The sequence below is a fragment of the Dermacentor albipictus genome, chromosome 1 (assembly GCF_038994185.2).
Source record: "Dermacentor albipictus isolate Rhodes 1998 colony chromosome 1, USDA_Dalb.pri_finalv2, whole genome shotgun sequence".
NCBI lineage: Eukaryota > Metazoa > Arthropoda > Arachnida > Ixodida > Ixodidae > Dermacentor > Dermacentor albipictus.
The window spans coordinates 487,398,428-487,423,839 of NC_091821.1; the positions used below are offsets into that span (position 1 = coordinate 487,398,428).

A 25,412-nucleotide genomic window follows, 5' to 3' on the forward strand; every position below is an offset into this window, starting at 1 on the left:
CCTGATCCGAATTCTCACCAATGATTGTACCATGACATCTGAACACAAACTGACTCAGCAACAAGAAACTTTGCTTGTCCATAGAAAATAAGTTACTTAAAGACAACTCCGGCAATTTTTCGATGTCAATGGATGTCGATGAAATTCGCTGGGTACGTTCCTCTGCACGTTCTCATCATGTCCTCAAAAAGCAGGTTTGAGAGTTGCGCACATTTTTTACAAATGAATTTATTAAATTGACTCGAACACCCTACCTCACCTGCCCCTCAGTTACAGCCAACACTGTGTATGAGGTCAAGGGGGTTCTACTCGGAGCATGCCGGGATCATGCATACGACAGCGACGAGAGCGTGGAAGAGTGGACAATCGTAAGCTGGTGCTTCGCGTGAGAAGTTCCTGTCAGGAGGATTTGCGTTCCCTGTGGAAGGGCAAGTGATGGGGGATGACAAGTGGTATTGCGTTGTTGGCTGCACGAACCACTCACACCAGTCGCAACAACTAAGAATAGTTTGCTATCACAAATTTCCTAGCGACGATGCGCTTCGCGAGCACTGGTTTAGTGCTATCCGGTGTGGCAACTGGTCCCCGAGCAAACACGCGAGCGTGTGTTCTGATCGATTCGCGCGTGAGGCCTAAAAGGATACCATTCATCTGATGGAAGCCTTCGGTTTAACAAAACCACATTATCATAAGCGCTTGAAGGTGGACGCCGTGCCGACAGTGTTCAACGAGACAAAGCGGAGTCAGCCACCAGCACCAAGGAAATCCGTCAAAAGGAGAGCGGTGGTACATGCAGAAAACTTAAACGATCATGTAAATATCAGATAGTAGCACACTGCAGCCCTAAGTGCGCATCTTATTAGTTACGCACGAGTATGTGATATATTAATTCCTCACATTGGTACCACTAGCGCTCGTTCGTTCACCATGATGGTTGATCCGAGTGAAATCATTTTTAAATAAAAAATTATGTCTGCTGTATAATGCACAGTGCGGTGACCGTGATTGATTTGGTTGAGCTTACTGAGCTCAAAGGTAAAGACAGTGCACAATTACGACGGCTTGCGATTGCGTGGATCCGGGCCGAGCGAAATCGCGATTGAAAGTGCGCACGTATAGAAACACTCCATCAATCCAAATCATTAGCTCCTTCGTGATCAAAGCTGCGTGTCCGTGTCACAGAGGTATATGTACAACCTAGCAAGTGGTCCGCAATACCATAGAATACCACATGCTTCACTGCCGTTGTAGTTTGGTTGCATTACTTCACGAAGCCCCGTCAAGGCGACTAGTAGTACTCACAGCATTATACCGGTGTCACACGGCCACTTTAGATCGCTATCATGCCCAATCCCGATTGAAATTCTCTACCCCGATCGGCTCCCTCGTGGAGCTTGCGCAAAGGAACCAATCGCGACCGAGAAATTTGATCCCGATCGGGCTTTATTGCGGTCAAAAGCGCATTGTGTGACGCCTGTATTACTTCAGAAAACAGCTAATGTGCGCTGTATGACAGTATGTGACAATCTAACAACGTGCTGAATCATCAGTAGGATCATCACTGCGCAAAAAAGGTGTCCATCTCGGAGCGTATTTCAGCAGCATTGCACAATTGTTTCCGTGTTCCTTTTTTGTGATGCTTTGTTCCTCTGTATTCTCAGCTCAGAAAAGCAAGGAAACAATGACGGGGCCACTTCGCTTTCTACGCATAATATTGAAAATGTGCCATATTCACATGATTACTTGAATAGCAGCGCTTGAGTATAGTGTGCTATGCAGCAAGAAAATTTATACCTGAGTGAAGTTATTAAACTTGCGACACAATGCCAGTCTAGGCACTTTTTAAAATATGTGGATGGTTCAAATCAGGAAGACTACTTGCATAAGCACGCGCTGATACATTTCAGCTCCAAGAGTTATTGGCATTATGTTTAGCTTTTCTACAGTTTCATCTAGAGTGCTTACACTTGTTTCGTACGCCAGCATCATGTACAAGAAGCACTCGGCGTCGACGAGCTGGAGCACGACAATGCGGAGAGTAGCAATCAGCATGACTTGAGTTGCCAAGCTTCTACCACCGCACAGCACAGTGATGTGCCGGAAGCTGAGCCGCACATGCGCGATGTTTATGTGCAAACAATTCCTCATGCACAGAAGGCAAAGGCTTTGCAGGCGTGCATCAAGAACCTATGTGTTGGTGAGAGCACCACTGCTATTTGTTCTTCCTCAGAAAAAAATGTGACAGTCAATCAATGGGCGTTAAGAACTTGTTTTCATTGCACAGGGGTCCCGGCCAGCCCATTATCTGTTTGTGACAGTTCTCTTCAACCTGAAGACAGGCTGCTATACAGTGAAGAGGCACCACCAGAATCGGTGCCTTTCTGCTCTACGCCGAGACATGATGTCTATGCACCAGGCCTCAATCTATACAGGTGTGCAATCTGGTTCATATATTGTTTGAAATGTGCAATTGGTTGTACATAACAATCGGTACTGTATGCAGTTTTACCAACTTTTTACGACTGACTACTTCAGTCATAAGATGTCCAGCTGGGGTGACTCCGACTCAGTTATCATGTGAGCCTTAGGATACCTCATTTATTTATTCTTCTTTGTAATTCACACTCCACACACACCTAGGCCTCGCAAAATGTACCTCCTTGACTTCTGCTTGATAAGCAGATGTAACCCTGCTGAGAACATCAATGTAACTTGATGTTCTCAGCCCGATTGTTATGTTGTGTACAACCATTTGCACATTTCAAACAAAATATGAATCAGATTGCACACCTGTATAGATTGTGGCCTGGTGCATAGACATCATGTTTCGGAGTAGAGCAGAAAGGCACCGATTCTGGTGGCGCCTCATCACTGTATACCAGCCTGTCTTTAGTATGAACGGAACTGTCACAAACAAATAATGGGCTGGCCGGGACCCCTTTGCAATGAAAACAAGTTCTTAACGCCCGTTGATTGACTGTCACCTTTTTTTCTAAGGAAGAACAAATAGCAGTGGTGCTCTCACCAACACATAGGTTCCTGATGTACGCCTGCAAAGCCTTTGCCTTCTGTGCATGAGGAATTGTTTGCACATAAACATCGCGCATGTGCGGCTCAGCTTCCGGCACATCACTGCGCTGTGCGGTGGTAGAAGCTTGGCAACTCAAGTCACGCTGATCGCTACAGTCCGACCTAATAGGACATGACCGCGTCAGGAAACAGCGTTGTAAGTGAACATTATTCAATATTTTGTTTGAGAGCTTGAAAAATTTTGATGACATAGTACTAGCTGCATAGACGCTTGCTGTTGCTGAGTGCTGCCCTATCCCTGTAATCACATCTGCTAGTATTTCTTGTTGTGCGTTATTGACCCCAATTTTTCTTGAGATGCTTTAGGCATGGAAACTGTCGTAGACATACTGCAACCTTTAGAAGGTACTATGGAAACCCCGTGGTCCCAGTTAATGCCTCGGTACGACACTGAACTAGGTCTTAATGTTTTTTTCACATTGACTGTGGATGTTTTGTGGCTGGCACAGAACAGATAAAATGCAAAAAAAAGGTACAAATCTCCCCAAAATCCTTGGGTGGCAGATGGACTACTGAGCTGTGGCCGAGCCAGAAATTTGTTTTGGAGGTGGGGGGTCTCCACTCACAACTGCCATTCCTCCCCTTCCTTTCATTTTTCATTTCATTTTATTATCTAAAAAGCCCCATAGGGGCATACATAAGGGGTGGGCGTACATAAATGTATTCTACAGCAGTTTAAGGATAACAGAGCACAAGTGTTAAATACAACACACGTGAGAATTAGGTAAATAATTCCATCTAGTACACACATAGATAGAATATTCTATGCATTTCTTTTTATTCTGAAAAATGGTCTGTTACTTTTTGCATGAATGTAGGCGCGCAGGTTACGGCGGCAATTTGGTGGGGCAGATTGTTCCCATCTGTTGCTGCGCGAAAAAAGAATGAGCCTGAAAAAGTGGTAGTATGAGTGCGAGGGCGGCCAACATGGTACGCGTGCCGAGTGCGATGTGATATACGGGCCGCGGGAATAATGTATGGTGGTTGATTAAGTTAAGTATGATAAAACTTATGAAAAAGAAAGAGTTGTGATACGACGACGATTAGCGAGTCTGACTAAACCGGATCATTTTTTCAATGACGAAACGCTGACATAATAGGAATACGTTGAATGGAGGAACCTTATGGCATGGTTTTGCACCGATTCAAGTGCGTGGATTAGATATGCTTGATGAGGGCTCCATACGGCACATGCATATTCGAGTCTAGGTCTGATTATGCTTTTATAGGCTAGCAGTTTGACATCCCTGGCCGCTTGCTTTAGGATTCATTTAAAAAAAACAGATATTTATTAGAAGGTGAGATGACGTTAGTAATAAAGTGCGCTCCAAGTCAAGTCATTAATAAGGGTGACACCAAGGTATTTGTAAGACTGCGCAGTTTCTATGTCTACGTTATTTATTGTGTATGGGTAAGCTAGAGGGTAACGTCGGCGGGAGAATGCCCTTACTTTACATTTATTTCGGTTAAGTGTCCTTAACCAGCAATCGCACCATTGTTGCAAGCGGTTAATATTCCTTGAAGGGAGACTTGGTCAGACATGTTAGTAATTGTTTTGTAAACAACGCAGCCATCTGCAAACATGCAAATATTGCAGGATACATGCAGAGGTAAGCCGTATATATATTTTAAGAAGAGGAGAGGCCCGAGGACAGATCCTTGTGAAGGGATCTGTCCTCGGGCCTCTCCGAGGACAGATCCGAGGACAGATCGTTTGTCCCTACCGGTAACCCCAGAAGTTACCGGTAGGGACAAACTGTGAGCGGTTACTAAGGAAAGCTTCAATCCATCCCAATATATCGGGGTGCACGTCCACCAGACAGCTTTAGTAATAGCCGATCTGGTACCTTATCGAATGCTTTCGCGAAATCTAGGAATACTGCGTGTGTGTGCTGGTTCGTATCTAGATTAGTGTGAAGATCATGAAGGAAAGCTGCTAATTGTGTTTCGCAGGAAAACCCCTTGCGAAATTCATGCTGTGAAAAATGAAAAAAGTTTCCTGCGCCTAAAAATTTCATAATTTCTGTATAAATGACAAGTTCCATGATTTTGCAAGGTATGCTTGTTAGTGAGATAGGGCCATAGTTAAGTGGAGGCTTCTCGTCACCTGATTTGTAGATAGGAACAAACTTCCCCACCTTCAAGTCATGTGGTATGATGTCAGTTGAGAATGACTGCGACAACAGCAAGCACAAAGAAGCAGCGCTGATGTCTTCAGTATTTTTAACACTTTTGAGTTCATGTTGTCTACTCCGTCTGAGGATGTTATTTTAAGACTCTCAATCAGAGACAAAATACCATCGGCAAAGAAGATTACTGATGACATGACACTAGTTGAGTTGTTAACTGTATAGGGAAATGACAAGCTAGGTTCATAGGAGAAGACTGACATAAAAGCTATATTAAAAAGATTAGCACATTCATCATCGTCGACCGTTTCACCGTTCTCGTTGACTAATGCAATGCTGCTTATTTCCCGAGGATTGATCACCTGCCAGAACTTTCTTGGATTATTGACCAACATTTTTGGTAAATCTTCGTGAAAGAGTGATTGTTTTGCCTCCCGAATAGCTGATAAATATGCTCATTCCCCTACGTAGCATTTATCTCAGGCACATGTGTTTGACCCGCGGTTTGCTTCATGGTACAAAGTTTTTTTTTATTTATTTTAAAGTGTTTTCAAACAATTGGTGAACCATGGCTTCTGAAGTTGCGTTCTAAACGTTATCTTTGGGATGAACCTGTCAGCTAGATGATTGATTTTTTTTTTCTTTGAACTTTCGCCAGTTATTATGGATATCGTGTTCGTTAAAGGATGCCTCGATTGAAATAAAGAAGTCGCACAGGTTATCGCGCATGGCCTCGTAGTTGCCTTTCTTAAAACGATGTATAGTCTTGAAGTTTCAGACGCGGAATTGGCACAAAGTGAAACGAAGCGTGAATAACCTTATGTTCGCTAATTTCATTCAGATATGTAATTGACGATAAACTGTCTGGTCGACTTGTTAATATGAGGTCAAATACGTTAGCTGTGTCTTGTGTGATGCGCGTTGGTTCAGATACAAGTTGAGCAAGGTTAAAATGAATACAAACATAAAGAAAATTTCTTGCTACTGTCTGATTTACTAAAGACGGAGCTGTATTGGGCCAACCAATATCTGGAAAATTAAAGTCTTCGGAGAGGAGGAGGTCAGCTTTGGGGTATCGAAAAGGTTAGTTTGAAGAGTAAATTGCGAAGTTGACAGGCAAAATCTGGGATACTGCGAGGGGGTCTAAGCAAATGTGCAAAAGAACGGAGTGTGATATAAACAACTGATATAATTCAAGAAAGAGTTCTGTAGGCCCGCTGCATAGGTAGTTAAGAAAACGAAGGATCACGTGCACTTACGAAAATTGCATTGTTAATATTTTAACGTTCTCGCCGTGGCACGGCCTTCGTCAGAATAAACACAGATACAAGTGCGCACCCGCTTATATGGGTATGCGCACCTGGGCATAAAAAATTTAATTATGTGGTTTTACGTGCCGAAACCACTTTCTGATTATGAGGCACGCCGTAGTGGAGGACTCCGGAAATTTTGACCACCTGGGGTTTTTTAACGTGCACCTAAATCTAAGTACACGGGTATATGCGCATTTCGCCCCCATCGAAATGCGGCCGCCGTGGCCGGGATTCGATCCCCCGACCTCGTGCTCAGCAGCCGAACACCATAGCCACTGAGCAACCGCGGCGGGTACACCTGGGCATAATCAGCAGTACATGCACGTGTTCACTTGCAAAAAATAACAGAAAAAGTGCAGCAGTAAGTATAACTTAATCATAATAAATGATGTGTATGAAATATCATTATGGTATCACGATGATTGTACATGAAGTTGCAGAATGATATCGACTGCGACATGGCAAAACTAGGAACAAATTTATTTGGCATGGTTTGTCAACTCTGTACAAGAACATACACATCAAGATATGGCAGAAAGGCACGACGTTTTTCCTGCGCTTTCGTTGATACCAAATAAAACAGCGTTAAATTTATGAATAAGAAAGGATTCTCGTACTCCTCGATCATGGTGCGGTTTGAAACCTGATTGTATTACTGCTATTTTGATGTTGTCAAGCGTATGACCTGGCAGTCAAACATCTTTAGATTATTGGAGGTGCGGCAAGCTGTTAACGTGTGCTTTGTGATTGTTGAATCTGATAGGAAAGATGCTTCGGTCTGACCGATGTACTGCAGATGACACACTGAACATTCAAGCAGATAGATGATGTTAGTGTTGTCGCAAGTCAAGTCGCGGTTAATTTTAACAGAAAACTTGGATTTGTGCTTCTAGCAGTCTTTGATGCGGTCATATGTGAACAGACTTTATAACGGGGCTTATTGCAGGGATGAAAACAAGCAGGAGCAATCGCTTTAGTCTTGGAAAAAGTTACTAGGTGACGTAGATTCCTAGAACGACGATAGACCACTCTTGGTGACTCCACGAAAATGTTTTTAAGACCGTCGCTCTTTATCAATAAGTTATAGTGCTTCCTCAGAATGGTCCGACACATTAGGAATAGAAGCATAGTGTGTTAAGATAAGATTAGTTCATGAAATTGGCATCAATCGCTTGTCCCTGCAGGTCAGTTCTTTCCGGTCGAGAAAGTCGACCCGTTTAAGGGCATCGTAAATTATTTGTGAAGGGTATTTCTGTACGTGTAGTGCGTTACAAAGCTGGGGACAGTTGCGAGTGAACTCACTGTCGTCCGAACAAATTCGTTTGAACCGGCTAGCTTGGCTGTAGGGAATGCTCGTTTTGCAATGTTTGACATGGCTGCTTTTGAAATGCAGATATCGTTGCCGGTCAGTGGGCTTTCTGTAAAGATTTGCCCGTTAAGTTAGCATTGCACAGAGATACCGAGACATCAAGGAAGTTTATCCTGAGTGATGAATAGGAATGGGAAAAGGAAATTGTCTATACGGCGTTGTTAAAGTCAGTAATGAATCAAAGTAACGCAGCTTCACCGTGGTGCCAAATTAGGAAAATGTCATAGATGAAGCGTTTGTAATCGAATGGTTTGAAGTCACGAATAGCGAGGACGTTCTTTTCTAGCCTGCCCATAAAAATGTTAGCATAATTCGGACCTATTTTTGTGCCCATGGAGGTACCGCTAGGTTGAACATGATGTTCGCCGTCTAATTGAAAGTTAAGTTCAAGGATTAGTGTTGGGATTATGGCAAGGGTAGAATCGTCAATCGGTTTGTCATCTACAGAGTCGTTATATGCCCGGAGTACAGATTGAATCCCATGTGTATGGGGAATGTTCGTGTAGAAGGTTGTTCGTGTAGAAGGTGTAGGTTGAATTGGCTAGTATCTTTCATATAAGACGAAAATGTTTTGTTGATAGCCTTAACGGTTCAATTCCTCCTAAATTTTATTACGGTGCAAGGCAAAAACTACGGTGCAAGGCAAACTGGACACGTCGTGCCTTCTTCGGCTAAGAATAAATTCCTGGACAATGTGTGTTCTACCTGTACTTAAAGCACATTAGGTTTTTAATTCTCTCCATACCACTAGAAACATGCTTATGTTTGCTCCATTTATGTTTCGTCATTTGAAGATTTATCAGTTGTAACATATTTTTGACGCATGAAAATGTATATTCATCATTCGTGTTTTTAATGAAAGTAAAGCAGAAATAATTGTTCAGAGTTTTTGAGAACCTTTTGCTAAATTTCAAAGAAACATCTCAAAAAGGCATGAATGAAAGTAATAATTTGCTGTTTCTATTATAAATAACGAGAGTAGAAAAAGAAAATGTATAAAATCTTCCTTGCTACTGGTTCTCAACTTCTGCAAGTTACACCATAACAAAGTTGTGGAGATTTGGTAGCATTAATATTGCCCATGACAGGTCGTTACATATTTGAGATTACATATGATTGATTGCCATGTGTGAAAAGCTCATTTTTTACCTTTTGCCTTTTCCGTGACATTATAAGGGTCTTTGAGTCTTATTATTACGGTCAAAAGCATGCATATTGCACCTCAGAAACGCTTTTCTAAAAAATACACTCCTAAATACTCCTTTCTTTATGACATTGAATTTATGACATGATATCCTATAAAAGCTAATTGGGTCAAAATTGTGTATCCATTTGGCTTCTTATGTTTATGTAACAGCTGTTTAATATTAGAACAAATCACACTGTCAGCCATGAAGCTATTTTCAATGGCCAGTCTATGGAGAAATAAGGGAAAGTAATTGTTACTGCAAATTTCACGATCACTGTATGGACTGGCTTATGTTTGAGGTGTGTATTTGTGAAACTTGGCTGCAGCAGAAAAAAAACTGAAAAGCTGCTATATGATATTGCAATGAACAGAAGCAACTTCAAGCAACAGAATGGAGAAGGAAGGCCTGGAGAGAGCCCTTGATCATCTGATTGAGCTGGGTCTTCACATTGACTCGCTGGTGACGGATAGCCATACTGAAATTAAGGCGTTTATGAGAAGGCAGCACCCAACAATATGCCACCTGTTTTACGTGTGGCATATTACAACAGGTAGATCCACGTGTCATTTCGAAGTGGCCCAAATATGGATGGGCCCACAACTTCCTAATGTCAGCATTATTATCGCACAGGGATGTGCACATGTTACATGAAATCTTTAAAAAATAATTTGTGCCTACTGCTGCGCTGCTCTTGCTCAGGTTTCGCACAAAGACCTCATGCTGTTGTCAATTTCACACATTGAAACACTTGGCACTGTTACTTGTCTGGTTATAAAAGAAATTCAAAGCTGACTTTATTTATAGGAGAGCAAACTGCGTTCAAAAACCAGTCATTCAGGCGGGGTGGCCACGTGCTGACTAATACTCTGAAACATTTCCTGAACTACACTTTTCTGCAGCTGCCAGCAGGCGGTGACACATGTTTATGCTAGTGCCTCAGTGCCTTAGCAGTAACTCGCATTCCCGTAAATGAAGGTACCTCTACATGTTTTTAAATATCTAGATGAGTAACTGTGCCAAATGCTGGATTTAAATGATCTAGACAGCAAAAGTATATGTTTCTGCAAAATTTGAACAACAAGTGTGCAGCAGTATGCGCAAAGTATTTTCTCGTGGATTTAAGAGGTAAGCGTACATCCCTTTGGTGTTTTTGTTAATAGAAGTTGAATATTCCAATGACTTATCTCTTGTAGTCTTGACGAAAATTATTGCTCTTGGGTGGCTCAAACAATATGGGACTGCGATGGGGTGGCGAAAGACTAATTCGGCATCTTATTTGCTGTGCGGTAAACAGTCATGGCAACGAAAATTTGTTTCTGGCAAGATGGCTGTCCATTCTTCGCCACATGGTGAATATGCACGATCACCCTGACCCGCTGCACCCATCCTGTTTTGAATGAATGAATGAATGAATGAATGAATGAATGTTTATTTTGACAGAAATAAAATACAAAGAATCTCTGTCAAAGAGGCTGACAAAAAGGCACGAACGCCTGACTAAGTGTCAGTCCCCTTCCCCGATTCATTCCCAGCGCACAAAACGACGCGAGATGCGAGAACGTGACTGGTTGGTTGAAGGTAAGAACTTAAGTACTACCACAAAAGGTGTTGGGAGACATTTCTCTTTTTTGCCATTTTTAATTTTAAGCAATGGTAGCCGACTGACTACTGTTTCACAATTCATGGCTACGTTTTGCTACTTAGACCTGGCAACAATGTCTTTATATTCCATGACTTGTTACCATCATCATGGTATTGTTACTGCAGTGCCAAAATATATTGACCTAATTAATGTTTTATGTATCCTCGTTCATTGATGTGATGTAGTATTCAGGTGCATTTACATTAAAATACTATTTCGTGTCATCATCATCGTCATCAGCCTGGTTGCGCCCACTGCAGGGCAAAGGCCTCTCCCATGCTTCTCCAACAACCCCGGTCATGTACTAATTGTGGCCATGCCGTACCTGCAAACTTCTTAATCTCATCCGCCCACCTAACTTTCTGCCGCCCCCTGCTGCGCTTTCCTTCCCTTGGGATCCAGTCCGTAACCCTTAATGACCAGCGGTTATCTTCCCTCCTCATTACATGTCCTGCCCATGCCCATTTCTTTTTCTTGATTTCAACTAAGATGTCATAAACTCGCGTTTGTTCCCTCACCCAATCTGCTCTTTTCTTATCCCTTAACGTTACACCTATAATTCTTCTTTCCATAGCTCGTTGTGTCGTCCTCAATTTGAGTAGAACCCTTTTCGTAAGCCTCCAGGTTTCTGCCCCGTAGGTGAGTACTGGTAAGACACAGGTATTATATACTTTTCTCTTGAGGGATAATGGCAACCTGCTGTTCATGATTTGGGAATGTCTGCCAAACGCACCCCAGCCCATTCTTATTCTTCTGATTATTTCCGTCTCATGATCCGGATCCGCCGTCACTACCTGCCCTAAGTAGATGTATTCCCTTACGACTTCCAGTGCATTGCTGCCTATTGTAAATTGCTGTTCTCTCCCGAGACGGTTAAGCATTACTTTAGTTTTCTGCAGATTAATTTTAAGACCCACTCTTCTGCTAAAAATATTGCGGCCTGTTGACACGAAATTGTTGGTTCAACAATTCAACACGAAATTGTTGAATTATTGAACACAACAATTTCGTGTCAACAGGCCGCAATATTTTTGCAAGAGGCCACACATCTAACCGTTACTATGCTGTTTGTCAAGCTCCAATGCAACCACTCATTTTTTTTAACGATCAGAGTCATTCCAACGCCTGAAAGCAATTTTGGCCGCACCACGCCTTCTGCCGTGCCTTGCCCGGGCACCACACCAGGCCCAGATACTTGGCCTTGAGGCCTTTCATAGCTTGCTCATTCACTTCGTCCTTAAGAGGAAGCTTTAGCTCGGGCCCAACTCCGACGTAGCCTATTCAAATACATGTAAAACGCAAAAACGCTTTTATGAGTTAACCCCTGGATCGATTTTAATGAAATTTGCTGCATTTGAAAGAAAAAGTTAAGTTCTAGTGACTGTTGCAAGCAGAACTTCAATTTAGGGTTTGAAGTTTCTTAAAACAATTTTCAAATTTTTGACCGTTTGACAAATATAGAAGAACGAAGTTTACAAATTCATAGCTCTGCATAAAGAATTGATGTCGCAGTTCTGAAAACAGAATCCATTAAATCATTCAAAGCGGACAAATTCAATATGTCATTTTACGTGAATCTTACGTGAATTTGTTACGTCGGTTACAAGGGTTTTGCAAAAGTTGTATTTCCCTATTATTCATATTTTTTATATTCATGTGTGACATATCAATTTTTTCCGCTTTAGATGTACTATTACATGCAATTCACAGAATTGTATTATCATTTTTGATTGTTGAGAAACAGAGTTTTTAATAAAACAATTTGCAACCTAACTCAAACATTCGAAACCAATAGTCACTATATTTGAAGTTTTTCTTTTAAATGCAGCAAACCTCGACAGAATTGGTGCTGTGGTTGCCGAGAAAAACGAATTCTACTTTTACGTGTATTTAGATAGGAGCACCCGAGCTAAAGCTTCCTCCTAAGAGCAGCAACTTCACTTACGAAGGCATGCTGAGCAGGTAACACACCATGCTCATTTTCATCGCATTCCTGTAATGTCAGATGTCCAATGTTTTGGTGCGGCTTTTTTCAGATCATTTGCTTTTTTCCAAGTGTATGGTTGGCATGCTACAACCCCATCGTTTATTAAACACGCTATGCTACTCAACCAAGTCAGTTCTGACTACGCCACTGTTGGGCAAGTTGAATCTTTAAAGATTTTCGAGTGCAATCAACAGTAGTGACAAAGGTGGCATAAAAATGCAATAACAAGTATTCGAACTACTAGCAGTTTCAAAGTGTAATAAAAGAACTTCTTCCCTAAATTTAATGATTGCATGATCGCGTTAATTCTTGCATTTTACTAAGCATCATAACATTACAAATATAATTGGTGGACTAATAAACATTTGAATTAACCATGCTTTCAGTAAACAATTCTTTCGCTAGAGCTATCTGAAAATGTGAGAGCCTTCAGAACAGTCTTTAGGATTATGTATGATTGCAGATAAATACATCTCAAATACTTCACAGCGTGGGTAATAGAACACGTGTGAGTAAACGATACCTTAGTTTGGGTGCAAAAAGACGTCTAGGCGGGATGGGCTGGTAGGTAATGCATGTCACAGACAGTGGTTGATGAAGGCAATGGACTGGATTCGTGACAAATTGAAGCAGTCAAAGGGTGGATACATTTGATGCAAAACAAGTTTCACTGGAGAGTGACGGGAGAGGTCGTAGCCATTTGACTGCCTTCTGTAGGGCTGGACTGCATTTATTAGAGCACTGAGGTCTTCGCAAAACGAGTTTTAAAAGTGGCGCACAATCACTAAGTTATTGTTCTTCAAGTTTCAATATCTGAGCAGATGACAAAGGAAAACGTTGCCTTTTGCACTTAACTGCCCTAGTGACCTCACTGGTCTGTGCGATGAAACAAAATAATTTATCTATCCCAATATGCGACCGAATCGTATAAGGTCCCTTAACCGCTGTCAGTGCCTTAATATATTAAAGCTCGTTTAGTAAGGAAAACAGTGCTACCTTCAGTCAATATGAAGCATGTTCTTTCCACCAGTAGGGCTATCTCAATTCTTCTCGTTAACGGTTGTCTCTCCCTTTGAATTTTAGCCTTCAGGTGCATGTTTGCAATAAAACAAGAACAGCTGCACAATATTTGTTTGTGACTATATTTATTGCAGAACGAAAATTTCTGTACTACAATGAGGACAGGTGCAGAGAAATACTCACCGACTCCAGTGGTGCAAAGAGAATTTCACAGAGAGTCTCGCGGGGTGAAAAAAATGGACTGTGGTGCCAGTGAAACAGAATGCAGGCTATGGTGAGCAGGTTGTTTTAAAAAAAATTATCCTGCAGTAACTGGTGCAAAAAAGGTAAGCAATACTTATTTTAGTGCCTTAGTGTTTAGCACTCAAATACTGCACAAGCATTACACTGCAAGAAGTTTTCACAACAAATTTCAATGCATAAAAGAGTGATGCTAAGTGCTTCCTTCTGGCAGAAGCTGCAGGAACTGCCTTTCAGATGCGTTGGAGCTGAAAAGAGAAATACAAACTTATAAGTAAACGTATTAAAAATGGGAACTGCCAATCTAATTTTGAGAGGATTAAACATTTATTCTTTGACTGAGCTTCTGCCTATGCCCAGTAATGGCATCACCATAGCTAAGCATGGGCAGCTATTTTCAAAAAGACTGCCCCTTATTCCTTCAAGGGATGTGATTTCTCTAACATGCTCTAAGGGTTCGAGGGCAGTGTGTGACAAAAACATCGCTACGTTGCTGGTACTGTACCATCAGGAGACTGCAAGGGTTCTTCAGGCGAAGTGCATGGGCACATGCGCATTTTGTAATCCGATTCCAAAGAGTTATTCGATGTTCTAGAGACCGATGACACAGAATAAAGAATGAGAATACGGGGTAAATACAGTCCTTTAGTGAGAGGACAGCTGAACTCTTGGCTTGTTTCCTAACTGTTCTGCCACTCTACTGAATATATGTCCATGACCTCCCCCTCATCCTTGTTTATAGGGTTGTGTTTAACCTTGCACAGTAGTAACACCTAGAAACATTTGTGTGCATGTAGTCAACATGTGTATATTTTTTCAGGGTACGTATCTGTCCTGTTAAGCAACGTGACAGACTGTCTTGAGAAGTGGCCATCGTTCTCAAGTGCTGAGCAAGCATCTGTGCGAAGACATCATGAGACGCTTTCGTCTTAGTATGGCCCAAAACCATGAAAGGAAGAGTCAAAGAAGGAGCACTCACGCTTTGCGCCTCGCAAATGCAACATCAGTTCTGCAGAAATCCTAAACAGCGCTAAAGAAAGACAAGGACAGACATAAGAACGACAACACATGATGTTGTGCCATGTGCTGTCATTCTTATGTCTGTTCTTGTCCTCTTTAGCGTGATTCAGAATCCCAGTATAACACCTCAACCAGCAGCCAGACACGCTATCACTATTAAATGGCCCTTTTCAGGGCCAACAATTGGCTGCCTTGGCCGGCGTGATGAGATCAGTGATCCCATTCTGCCCTCCTGTGTTGTATGTTTCTCATTAGCCTCACTGGATTCAAACATACTCTTAGTATCAAGTACTACAAACAGTTTTGCGTTCGCGTAACTGATACAGCATTACATCTAGCACCACCTTTGTGAACAGTCTGTTGCAGAGTAAGAAAAAACAATCTGACGACAGCTGCCGTACTTGGGGAACAGAACCATGTGGCTTGAATTCGTTCGTGTTCACCTGCATGCTCAAGCAGATAGGTACAATATGTGGAAAGATTGATTTGAATTTTATGACTGTAACATGCCCACAGAATACAGAAATGAAATAATGATTTTGGTTAACAGACTATATCACTGGTAATTTTGAGGCCACCGTGAATAGTTTATTACTGGAAAAGTCATCTCTTTATCTCCAATGTTCACCTTTGCTAATGACATAAAGTCTTACCTCAAATAATTTGTGTACCTGTGCCAACCTTCACTGCTTTCACACAATTCCTGAATTTGGAAAAGTGCTAGACAGGAAAGTGATCTTTATGGGCAATGCAACTTACGCATTCTCTTGTGTTTAAACTGCATCAGCACACTTCCAAAAACTACAATGAGTGTTCTAGCTTCATAAACTGGATCAATATATTTCTTTAGTAATACGTGCACGGTGATGTGCAAGCAGGCACTAGGAGGAGGAGGAATAAACGTTTATTTTAGAACCAGCACTATATGATGGCCGGGCCTAAGCCTCCCACGAAGGGACGTCGAGGGCTTGCCTCGCCGCCACCTCGCGGGCGTGCTGGGTTGCCCAGGTTTGGTCGTCGAGGGTGGAGCTCCGCAGAGCCTCACGCAACCTCGACGAGAGAGTCGTGGTGTTAGTCTGCGTGTACTGTGCTGGGCACTCCCATAGCATATGCGGAAGCGTAGCCGGGTGAATTCCACAGCACCGGCGGTTGGGGGTAGTGTACTAGCGAAAAAACATTTTTGTCTCCTTAGGTGCACCATGCGCTTCAGCCAATACCTTCAGTGCAGGAAAGGGGCAATGCATCGCTGTTTATAGCAATGGGGGCTTGAGTACTAGTGGTTGACCTAATGGGGCCATGAAACCATTTTCTAACTACTCATACAATGGTCTTGCTATTGAAGAGCATCGCCTCATGAATCCTTTGTGACAAGCATTTTTTTTTCAAATCCTTCAAATATAAGTGGAGTTATGGCACAGATACACAGCCTTCTCTCTCTTTTCATCTCTACTAGCGCATTGTAAGCTACACAGGAAAGAAGTCAACAAGGCAAAGTCCTGCCCAAAAGCTGAGCGTCTCGGTGGCAAACAGGCTCATCGTGGCACCACATGACAACAGTGGTAGACTATGCTGTGTGGCATGCTGCTTCTATCTCAGAGGACAGTTGCAGTAGGCGCAGCTGCGTGTAACTGTTGTGCGTAAACCTACAGAGCAAAGACAATGATTTTTCTGACTCTTTGACATGAGAGACATATGTATATTTCATTCATATACCTAAGAATTGGGAATTATGTAATACCGAGAACGTTCTTGCAATCACGAAATCAGCCAATAGCTGTTGGCGCGTCGCGCTGCTTGCTATGACGCTGCATCATGCATGACAACATAGCGGAGGTGAGAGCAATCAAATTTGCTGTAGTCGACACAGTACTGTTATTGCTCTGCTGCATGCAATGCAATAAAGCTCGGCTTGCATGGTCACATGACCTTCTTGTACAGATCATCTATGGTTCTGTATACTTATGTAAGCATGTATTTCACTTATGAAAAATACACTAAGAGTCAATGTTTCCTTACAATGATCAAAAGGTGTTTTTTGCTCCTTTAAAATTAATCAAAATATGCAACCATATTTTAAAGTAACCTGCTGGCAAAAAAATAATGCTTTGTGAAGAAAAATTGGTAAACCTTTGAGATTAACAATACAGCAACATATTTGATAATGAATTACCTTTAGAGATCGAAACCACTATGGGACTGAAAGCAAGAGGCTTAGCCTTCACACTAGTCTTCACACAAAAACAGTGCTGCGGTCCCATATCTGTGTCGTCTTGTATGTTGTTCATATCTGTACGCAGAACGTTTCGTCAGCAATTATATACACCAACCTGGCCATTACGATAGTCTTAGCTTCGTGAACATTCCTACTCTTAAAAGCGTCTCATTCTCACTAACAATTGTTTGCGTGACTGCATCTTGGAAATAAACATGTTTTTGTCTTGCAGTGCTTTCACAGGCAATGCTTCCACAGTAGCTATAAAAAAGCGTTCCAAAGCCAAAATAAAGGCATTATTCTGTTTCGTTACAGTCGAGCATGCTATATCGACTAGTTTGAATAGAAATGCACTACTTCGTCTCTTTATTTCTTGCTCAAATAGACATGTATGCATTTCATTGCAAAATCAGTGCTCCCCTATATCTAGGAAGACATCTCATAATTGCATGACGGAAACGCGCTCCTGATTTTTCGTAGCACGCAACCAGGCAGTGGTTGGCGATTTTCTTTCGCAAGCAGACTCCACACCCACCAAACAAACAGTCTGCAGGCCGTGTACCTGACAGATCTGAAGTAGTGTAAAGAAAAGAAAGCACCAATATTAAGAACAAGTGCAGTGCTCATGCAGCCCCTCTTGTTATTTAGGGTGGCAAAAAGTGCGCTTGGTGGTGCTCGCCTACAAATTCTGAATCCATTTTGATGCTTTAAATTATTTTGATGAATGCATTCCTTGCCTGCTACGATGTCATTGGAATTGACCATGAGGCAGGAACGACAAATGTGCATTGGGAACACAATGCCGTTACAATTCTGTCTGTGCGAAAATAAAGGACAAGGCACCGGACATAACTCTCACGTGCACTCAAACATGTAGGTGAAAACAGTATTGTTTAATTAAACATACTTCCGCGTTAAACCATAACGCTAAATCCGAAGCAAAATTCGCAAAGAGTTCATTTATATGTATACATTGCAGCGAAAACGGCAATTCGGTTGTTTAATTAAGCGGGAGGCTGATAATATCAAGACGTATATATAATTGCTTTACTCCTAGCCCTTCCACCGCTGCTATCCTAGAAGTGCGTTCTCGTCAGGTGCGTTCTCGTCAGTCAGGTAGCCGCGAGCAGTCTGCTGCACGCCACACCTCAACGAGCGTAAGCGTGGGCAAGTGTTAAAGCCACGTTTCACATAGTGTTTTTCTGCCGGTGCACGCGTGAAGTCACTGCAACTTTAAACGTTAAAAAGAGACAAAATTACGCAAAATTTAGCAGCCAAATAAATGTAATTCATTACTCCCCTGTTTCTGTAAGCGTGCTCTAGGTACGACGGATTATCAAAATGCAGTTTCCGCCGGTTTACCTCGATCAGGTCCCCATCCAAACACAACAAAGGGAACAGGTGATGTTCTGCGATGCAGATCCGCTGGTCGGTACTGAGAAGGTGCAGAATAGCTGGGATTTCACGGCAGCATATCTGCTCGTCCCTAAGGACGGTCTGGCATTTGCCGCAAGTGCCCCTGTAACAGCGTCATGGTGACACGAGTGATTCTGAAACAGTCACATTACACTCGAAGCTAATTCTTACCCTTGTTCTTCACATTGGAGCGGGACGTGCTGCGCTGGGCCAGCAACTGGCTGCCGTGGGGGCGGATCGAACACGAACGGCGATTCAGTGCTGCAGTATTCCCCAGATTCGCAGCTGTCGCTGTTTGACAGATCCAAGGAGCTGGGGCGCTATAATGTAAATCTATTCCAAACTTTTCTATTCCAGTTCAGCAATCAGGCCTCCACGATTGGTCAAAAAGTTTTTTTGGAACACTCCCCACTTCGCCTGTCTGTCGCGCAACTTCATGAAAACCGCGCTAGCTCCCCATTTCTTATAATGCGTACACATTCCTTTTGCATGATTGGACTGAGCAAAAGAAAAATTATTTTAGGTTCAGCCCCCTTTCGAGGTTAGAACTCGGCTATTGGTCAATAGATTTAGGACGGCACCGACTTCACCTGCCTGTCACGCAACGTCACAAAACCGCGAGAACTCACCGCATCTAAGTGGCGTGTACGCTTTAAACATGTCCTAATATACTGAACAAAGCTGAATTTTCTTCTGCATAGCCGCAAGCTGCCCCGTTCCGAAAGGAATAAAAGATGGCTTCCGCCAATCGCTCAGGCACTGGCTACTCGCACCTGCTGGAGAGCATGGGTTTCTTTGCGTATAATAAAACTTTTTGGGTGGCCGCATAATGTTTTCGAGCACTTTCGGCCCCTTTACGACCTTGTTCTGCCAACTCTTTTTTGCTGAGGTTCCGTTTTAGCGTCATTCGTAAGCTTCCGAAGCACGCTGCCACGATTTTCGGCCAGCCACCTCAAGCCAAGTATGGGAAAGCGGACAAATAGCAGGCGCTGGCACCACCTCTTTCATCCGGTTATCGATTTTTACTGCAGTGGCTCGGCCACATCGAATCCCTCTCCACTTAAGCGTGCTACTCGCCTCTTGTCAGCCAATTATATAGGACTAGCCGCTCATTGTAGTTAATGTTTTGTTTTTACGGCAAACAAAAGTTACCTTCTATGAATGAGGAGAGCGTTTGATTGGTCTTTTCAGACAACCTTGCAGGTGACCGTCCGATGCTCGCGTCGGCGGTTACGCAAATTTGACGTCAGGAGAATGGAATAAAAATATATTGGAATAGTTTTACGTTATAGGGCCCCTGGTATTGCTCATACTGTCATCTGAGGACATGATACCAACGGAGCGGCGTGATCGCGAATCAAATGAGCGTCTGCTCTTGGCCGGTTTTCGCCCAGTGGGCGAGACCGGCATGCATTGCGCGCCTGCCCCACTGTGTACACCTCTGACGTCACACGAAGGCGTTCGCTTGGTTGCTTGGTCAGGTTTCGGTTTCGTTCTTGAGCTTTTTTGCTTATTTGGATTTATTTTCTAATTTGAGGTGCAATTCGTCTACCCTACGCCTCACAATGTAGTCTCGGGGACCTAAACAATCCATTACCTTGAAATGGTCAAAAAATCGCCGTAGTTGCACTTATAGCAATGAATAGTGGCGAACAAAGGAATCGTCATCACGGAGCCAACATTTTGAGAAGCGGACTTCACGACAACTTAGAGCCCACGCTTGCGCAACAGGTTTTCTTTTTTCGTTAGAGCAGCAAGTTGCTACAATACGAACACTATAGCCTCCTCGTCTAAATGTTGGCTCTAGTACCCGAGCTTTATGGTCACCAGCTGTTGGTCAATATAATTCTAGGCAGATGAGTTGGTTAACGTTAATTTCAAAGCATTCATGACAGCAACAAGACGAAAAAAAAAACAGAAAGAAGGCTCCAACGCGAATGAAGAAAATCTTCAAAATCGTCATGCTAGCCCAAAAGATATTGTGCAGTGGAATGTTATATTACGGAATGTTTTCCCAGCAGATATACGCATGAATGATAATGAAAAAATAATGAAAAAAATTCGAAATATTTTCATTACAATTTCTTCCTCTTGCCCAACATTCTTTCGAGACAGAGCTTTCAAACTTTCTTCGGTGTGCTTCAGTCATTCATATTTTGCTAGCGCTCTTGATGAGCTTAACCAGTTCGATGTTAAAGTGGCTAACTTAAGGAACACGCCTAAAGTATTCCAGACGTTTAAAATTATTACCATGTCTACAGAAATGTAGCACCATTGGCTGAATACTAAACTACCGACACAATTCGCAGGCATATAAAATAAACCCGTCGATAATTCGGGTGTTTCGCCATACAACGAGCCCTAAGGAAGTTATAAAGTCTCAGCGTAGTTTGTAATTCAGACCACGTTGTTGGCAGACTCGGTAGGCCATGCCAGGAGAGTGCTGAAAATCATGCTCTGAGAAAAGTAACGGCAGCTGCGTCAGCATCAGAACGTCAATACATAAAGCCGCATATTCAGCTCTGTTTGTGGCTTTTGTATGTTACATCCCACGCTGTACGTTCTGTTATTAGGTGATGATCAAAAATTAATTGTACCTAATATAGGCCTTCTACAGAAAGCCTACTCTGCGTGCGCGTTAGTAAATATATGTATCGAAATTATCTTTCTCTATCTATACTGCATCGATTGTTTACCTATTTTGTAATTTCTTTTCTCTCTTTTGCTTTCCAGACTCCTGTATTTTGTCTAGCTATCCTGTCAGAGCCTTTAAGGGCTTTCACTTCTTACTAACAGATGTGCTTAATGAGCAAGAAAACTCCTAAAGGGTAAAGTACTTATATTTCCGAACACATTGACATCGCTTTTTTCGTATTCAACAAATAATGTTTGCCAAAAATGAGCAATACACTGCAGGTGTTATTCGCTTGGGTCTTCTTAACCATCAAATGTGTTTTTCAGTCATCTCTAAACCACCAGAATATTTAGCTGACTCACCCTGCATTACTATGTGGTATTGCAATACATTACGAAAAGTTATGACTGCCCCACGACATTTTCAGCTATGGCTCATTCGTATATGTGTCGTACCTGAACCTTGCTCAGTGGCTGCCCGGCGTAGGACATGTACATGACAAGGTAAGGTCTCGAGGCGTACCATCTCTCTGCAAAGAAATACTCATAAAAATTATATTTTGCGCATTGTCTTTTATTCCTCCTGTATGTTTGATGTTACGAATATCGTCCTAACAATCGTAGAATACATAAAATCAGTATTGGTGTGTATAGTAAATGCCTGGAAGAAATAGGAAGGTTAGCTGCTTCATCTACGTACCATTTCTATTTCTCGCTCTTTACAGCATGTTTGATAACATAAGTCAATTCGATGGAGCGAGGTTACTTCAGTTTGTGCAGTTAAATGTATAGCAGACTGCATTTCGCTCGCGCTTCTTTCATTGTCATGCGTGAGCTATGGATGCAATCAGCTCGCTGACAAAGAACGCAGGAATGTTGGCACTAACATTGGTTACAAATTCATAGCTCTGTTTACATCCAAGAGAAGGGCCAAGGAAATGGAGTAGAGGAGACAAGTGCTTCGTTGCATTGCATTTATTTCCGAACCAAATGAATGCTACGCTGGCAACTTGTGCTCATATCAGGAAAACAAAACAATGTAAAAAAAGTGCCGCCGCAGACGCATTTTCATATACGGTGACTAGAGCACACCATTCACTCTAAAATTTTGTAATGAACTAGAATTTCGGCAAACTTCGGGCAAACACAGTACAGAATAATTAGTTTTGGTATCACTAGTATTACGTGTCACTACTTGTTGCTTGACTAGTTGAATCGTACTTGTTATGCTGTAGTATGACGCGAAACAATATGAAATAAGAACGCGACAGCAAAGCACGCAATTCGCAACTAAGTTTTTTCTGTGAAGACAGGTTCACTTTTTCAGGAGGAAGCTGCATGCCAATTTCCCTAACACAATAGCGCAACGCAGTCAGTCCACCCTAAGGAAATTGCGAAAAAGCATACTTATTATAACATACCAAAAGTGTCCACTGCTGCGCAGGCCCACAAACGTGTCGCTGAGAAAAACGCCGCATTTAATGTAATATGCAACATTACCTCACCTGCCCAGGCATGTTTCCTTTTGCCGCCTATCCAGATGTTCAAAATGATTGGTTCATGCATGCATAAACCAGGATTCATAGGTGAATTTGCGGCAATTTTACCGCTGGCTTCCGCTCTCTTGCTCTATCGCTAGTGCCGTGTCTTCTTTGGCCAATAAATCCCCAGCAGCAATCAGCGGAACATCATAAAGCAAAACAACGACCAAGGCAGCATGCTCCTTAGCATGCTCCTTCCCACACATGAACAGATTTGGTGGCGCAAATTCCGTGTTAGATACCGTACCCAAGTTTCGACAGCGAGATAGGTTCCATGTTACCGATGAAACAATAGGTACGTTGAGCCAGCTAATCACTTTCTTCCGGTTCTCGGTCGCTTTGTGTGCAAAAGGAATGACCTGCAGTTTTTTCGCCCTAGCTTTTCAGAATCGTGCTTGCCTTTCAGTTTTCGAAGAAGGACCTCAGCCATCGCTACAAAGAACTCTCGGCGCAACGTAGCTCCTGCAACCTGTTCGTTGAAGTAGTTTAGCATCATACGAAAAGAAGGCCTCACGAACGCCGCCTGAAGACATATGAAGGCTACAGGCGTCTAGACAAGCCTCTTTTGGGCCGAGTAAAACGGCGAAAACTCCTTGCGTGAGCGTGAACTATAGGCTGAGCAGAGGTGTTCAGAAAAGTATAAAACAGCCAGTTCTCAATCTTAACAAGCCCTAGCGTAACAGAAAGCCCTTTGCCATGTTTTCTAAACAGAGGTGAAGTTTAATCCAACATATTAGTGGGTGCCATAGAAAAAATATATTTTAAAATTGGCTACATGGTGTCAAAAGATTCAAAATCCTTAAGCATCTTAAGATGCGCTTTCTTGTCCTGTGTCAGATTCATATTGTCACGTGGTAGTGACGGTGAAGAAGGCAGCAAAACTTTGATTAACTAAACGAGCGTTTTATTGGGCGAACTTCTGCCCTCAAAAGCAGGCTACACTCAAAGAAGGATAGCTGCCAATACACCCGGCGACCGTCGAAAATCTGATGAGTGGGTCAAGCGCGTCGGCTTTTATACATCAGTCGTCGCATGTTCCAGAGTAATCGCTGGGACCCGCATGCCTTCCACAAAGTTCAACATTATTCGCGTCGCGCAAACATGCAATCAGATTACACAAGGTTTGGTCACAGACAGCGGATGGAACCATCGCTAACATTCCAGAAACTTCCGATACATACAGGTGCGTCCTGCGCTGTGCGATAACATTTGTTAGGCGGTGAAACGTGTAGCCCCATGAAGACGAGTACACGAGTCGATATAGTTCCGGTCACCATATGCCATATTGTATTTTTATTTGCGGGCGGAGCTCGTCCCAGTCACCATGTGACCATTATTGTCATCGAATGATGTTGGCACTGCTTTCGTATTTCCGTTTCCTAATGGGCAGTTTTACTGCGCAATAATCACCATATCACAAGGAAGTGCCGAAAGGCATTGAAAAAAAAATACAGTATACGTATTTGTTCTTTACGCACTCTTAGTGTGTCTTACTCTGTAATTTATGCTAAATCCAACTTGGTATTCGTTGTAATATGAGTTCTGAAAAATACAGTATTATTTTTGACACATCACTTTTCAATTTGCTAACCTTGTAGCAATAAACAGTGATCACCTAAGAAATGTTTTTTCAGCCAACCTCTTCTCAACAAGACATATTTCTGTCAGGCCACCAACTTCTTCAGCAATTGTATCTTGCCTTCTTCAGGGCAGCAAATGCTGTCCTGAGCACACTAGATGCAGTTGAAGAAGAAGCAGTTGTTGCCCTGATGAGGATAAGTCGCCTTGTCGAAACATTTCCTCAAAGCACATTTCTTCATATCCCACTCTTCATCACATAGACTCAATCCTTGTGTAACCTCCTGTCTTCATTGGATTTCTACTTCATAAGCAACCACTTTTTCACCTTATTCGTGCTGACTGTCGCAAAGAATTATCTGTACCTGTAAAGCAGGGAGGGTTTCGGAAGTAAAAATGGCGTTTATATATCCCTCCAAAAGTATGAAGCCCTGAGCCACACGTATAGCTTGTTGATGTTTCTAAACGCACCAGTAATAAAGAAATACTTGAATTGTGCGCTGACGCGAACATTGCAGTGCCCATTCTGACGGGAGCAGTGGGAGCGGAGGCATCATATGATCTGATGAAAGTACTGCAATAATGAATAGGAATACAATCAATGAATAAGTTTACTTGGAGAGGGTGCTAGAGAACGTGCGTATTACGGAGTGCAGAATGCTTGAGAATCGCGTCACCGCTTAACTACAGCGAAGATATTAACCCTTCTTCTGTGAATATGTATAAATATCAATTCGTAGCATAGTATACCGAATCGAAGTTTGCTGACGGTGACACACTACATTTTGAAAATATATGCGATGTATGTTCTCGATATGAGGGGGGGGGGGGTAGGTGTTTTGAGTAATTCAGCAAGGTGGCTCCACATAATTGGGAGGATGTCTCATTTTCTCTTAATTTACTATTTCTCTCCACCTTGCGGGTTTTCGCAGAACTATAACGTCTAACTCTTCCCTTTGCTTCGGGTTGTTGACAAATTCGACTTCGCCCTGCCATCTGCTAGCCGCTTGGTTAGCTTAGATGGTAGAGTG

General features: G+C 42.5%; 1 protein-coding gene across 1 annotated transcript in view; it reads right to left on the bottom strand.

The window, feature by feature from the left end:
• Positions 1-25,412, bottom strand: part of LOC135912650 (uncharacterized) — a 150,139-nt gene that overhangs the window by 19,357 nt on the left and 105,370 nt on the right. The window contains exon 12 of the mRNA XM_065445140.1: positions 21,719-21,792. Within this exon, the coding sequence (XP_065301212.1) occupies positions 21,719-21,792 (74 nt within the window). The remainder of the gene's footprint in view (positions 1-21,718; positions 21,793-25,412) is intronic.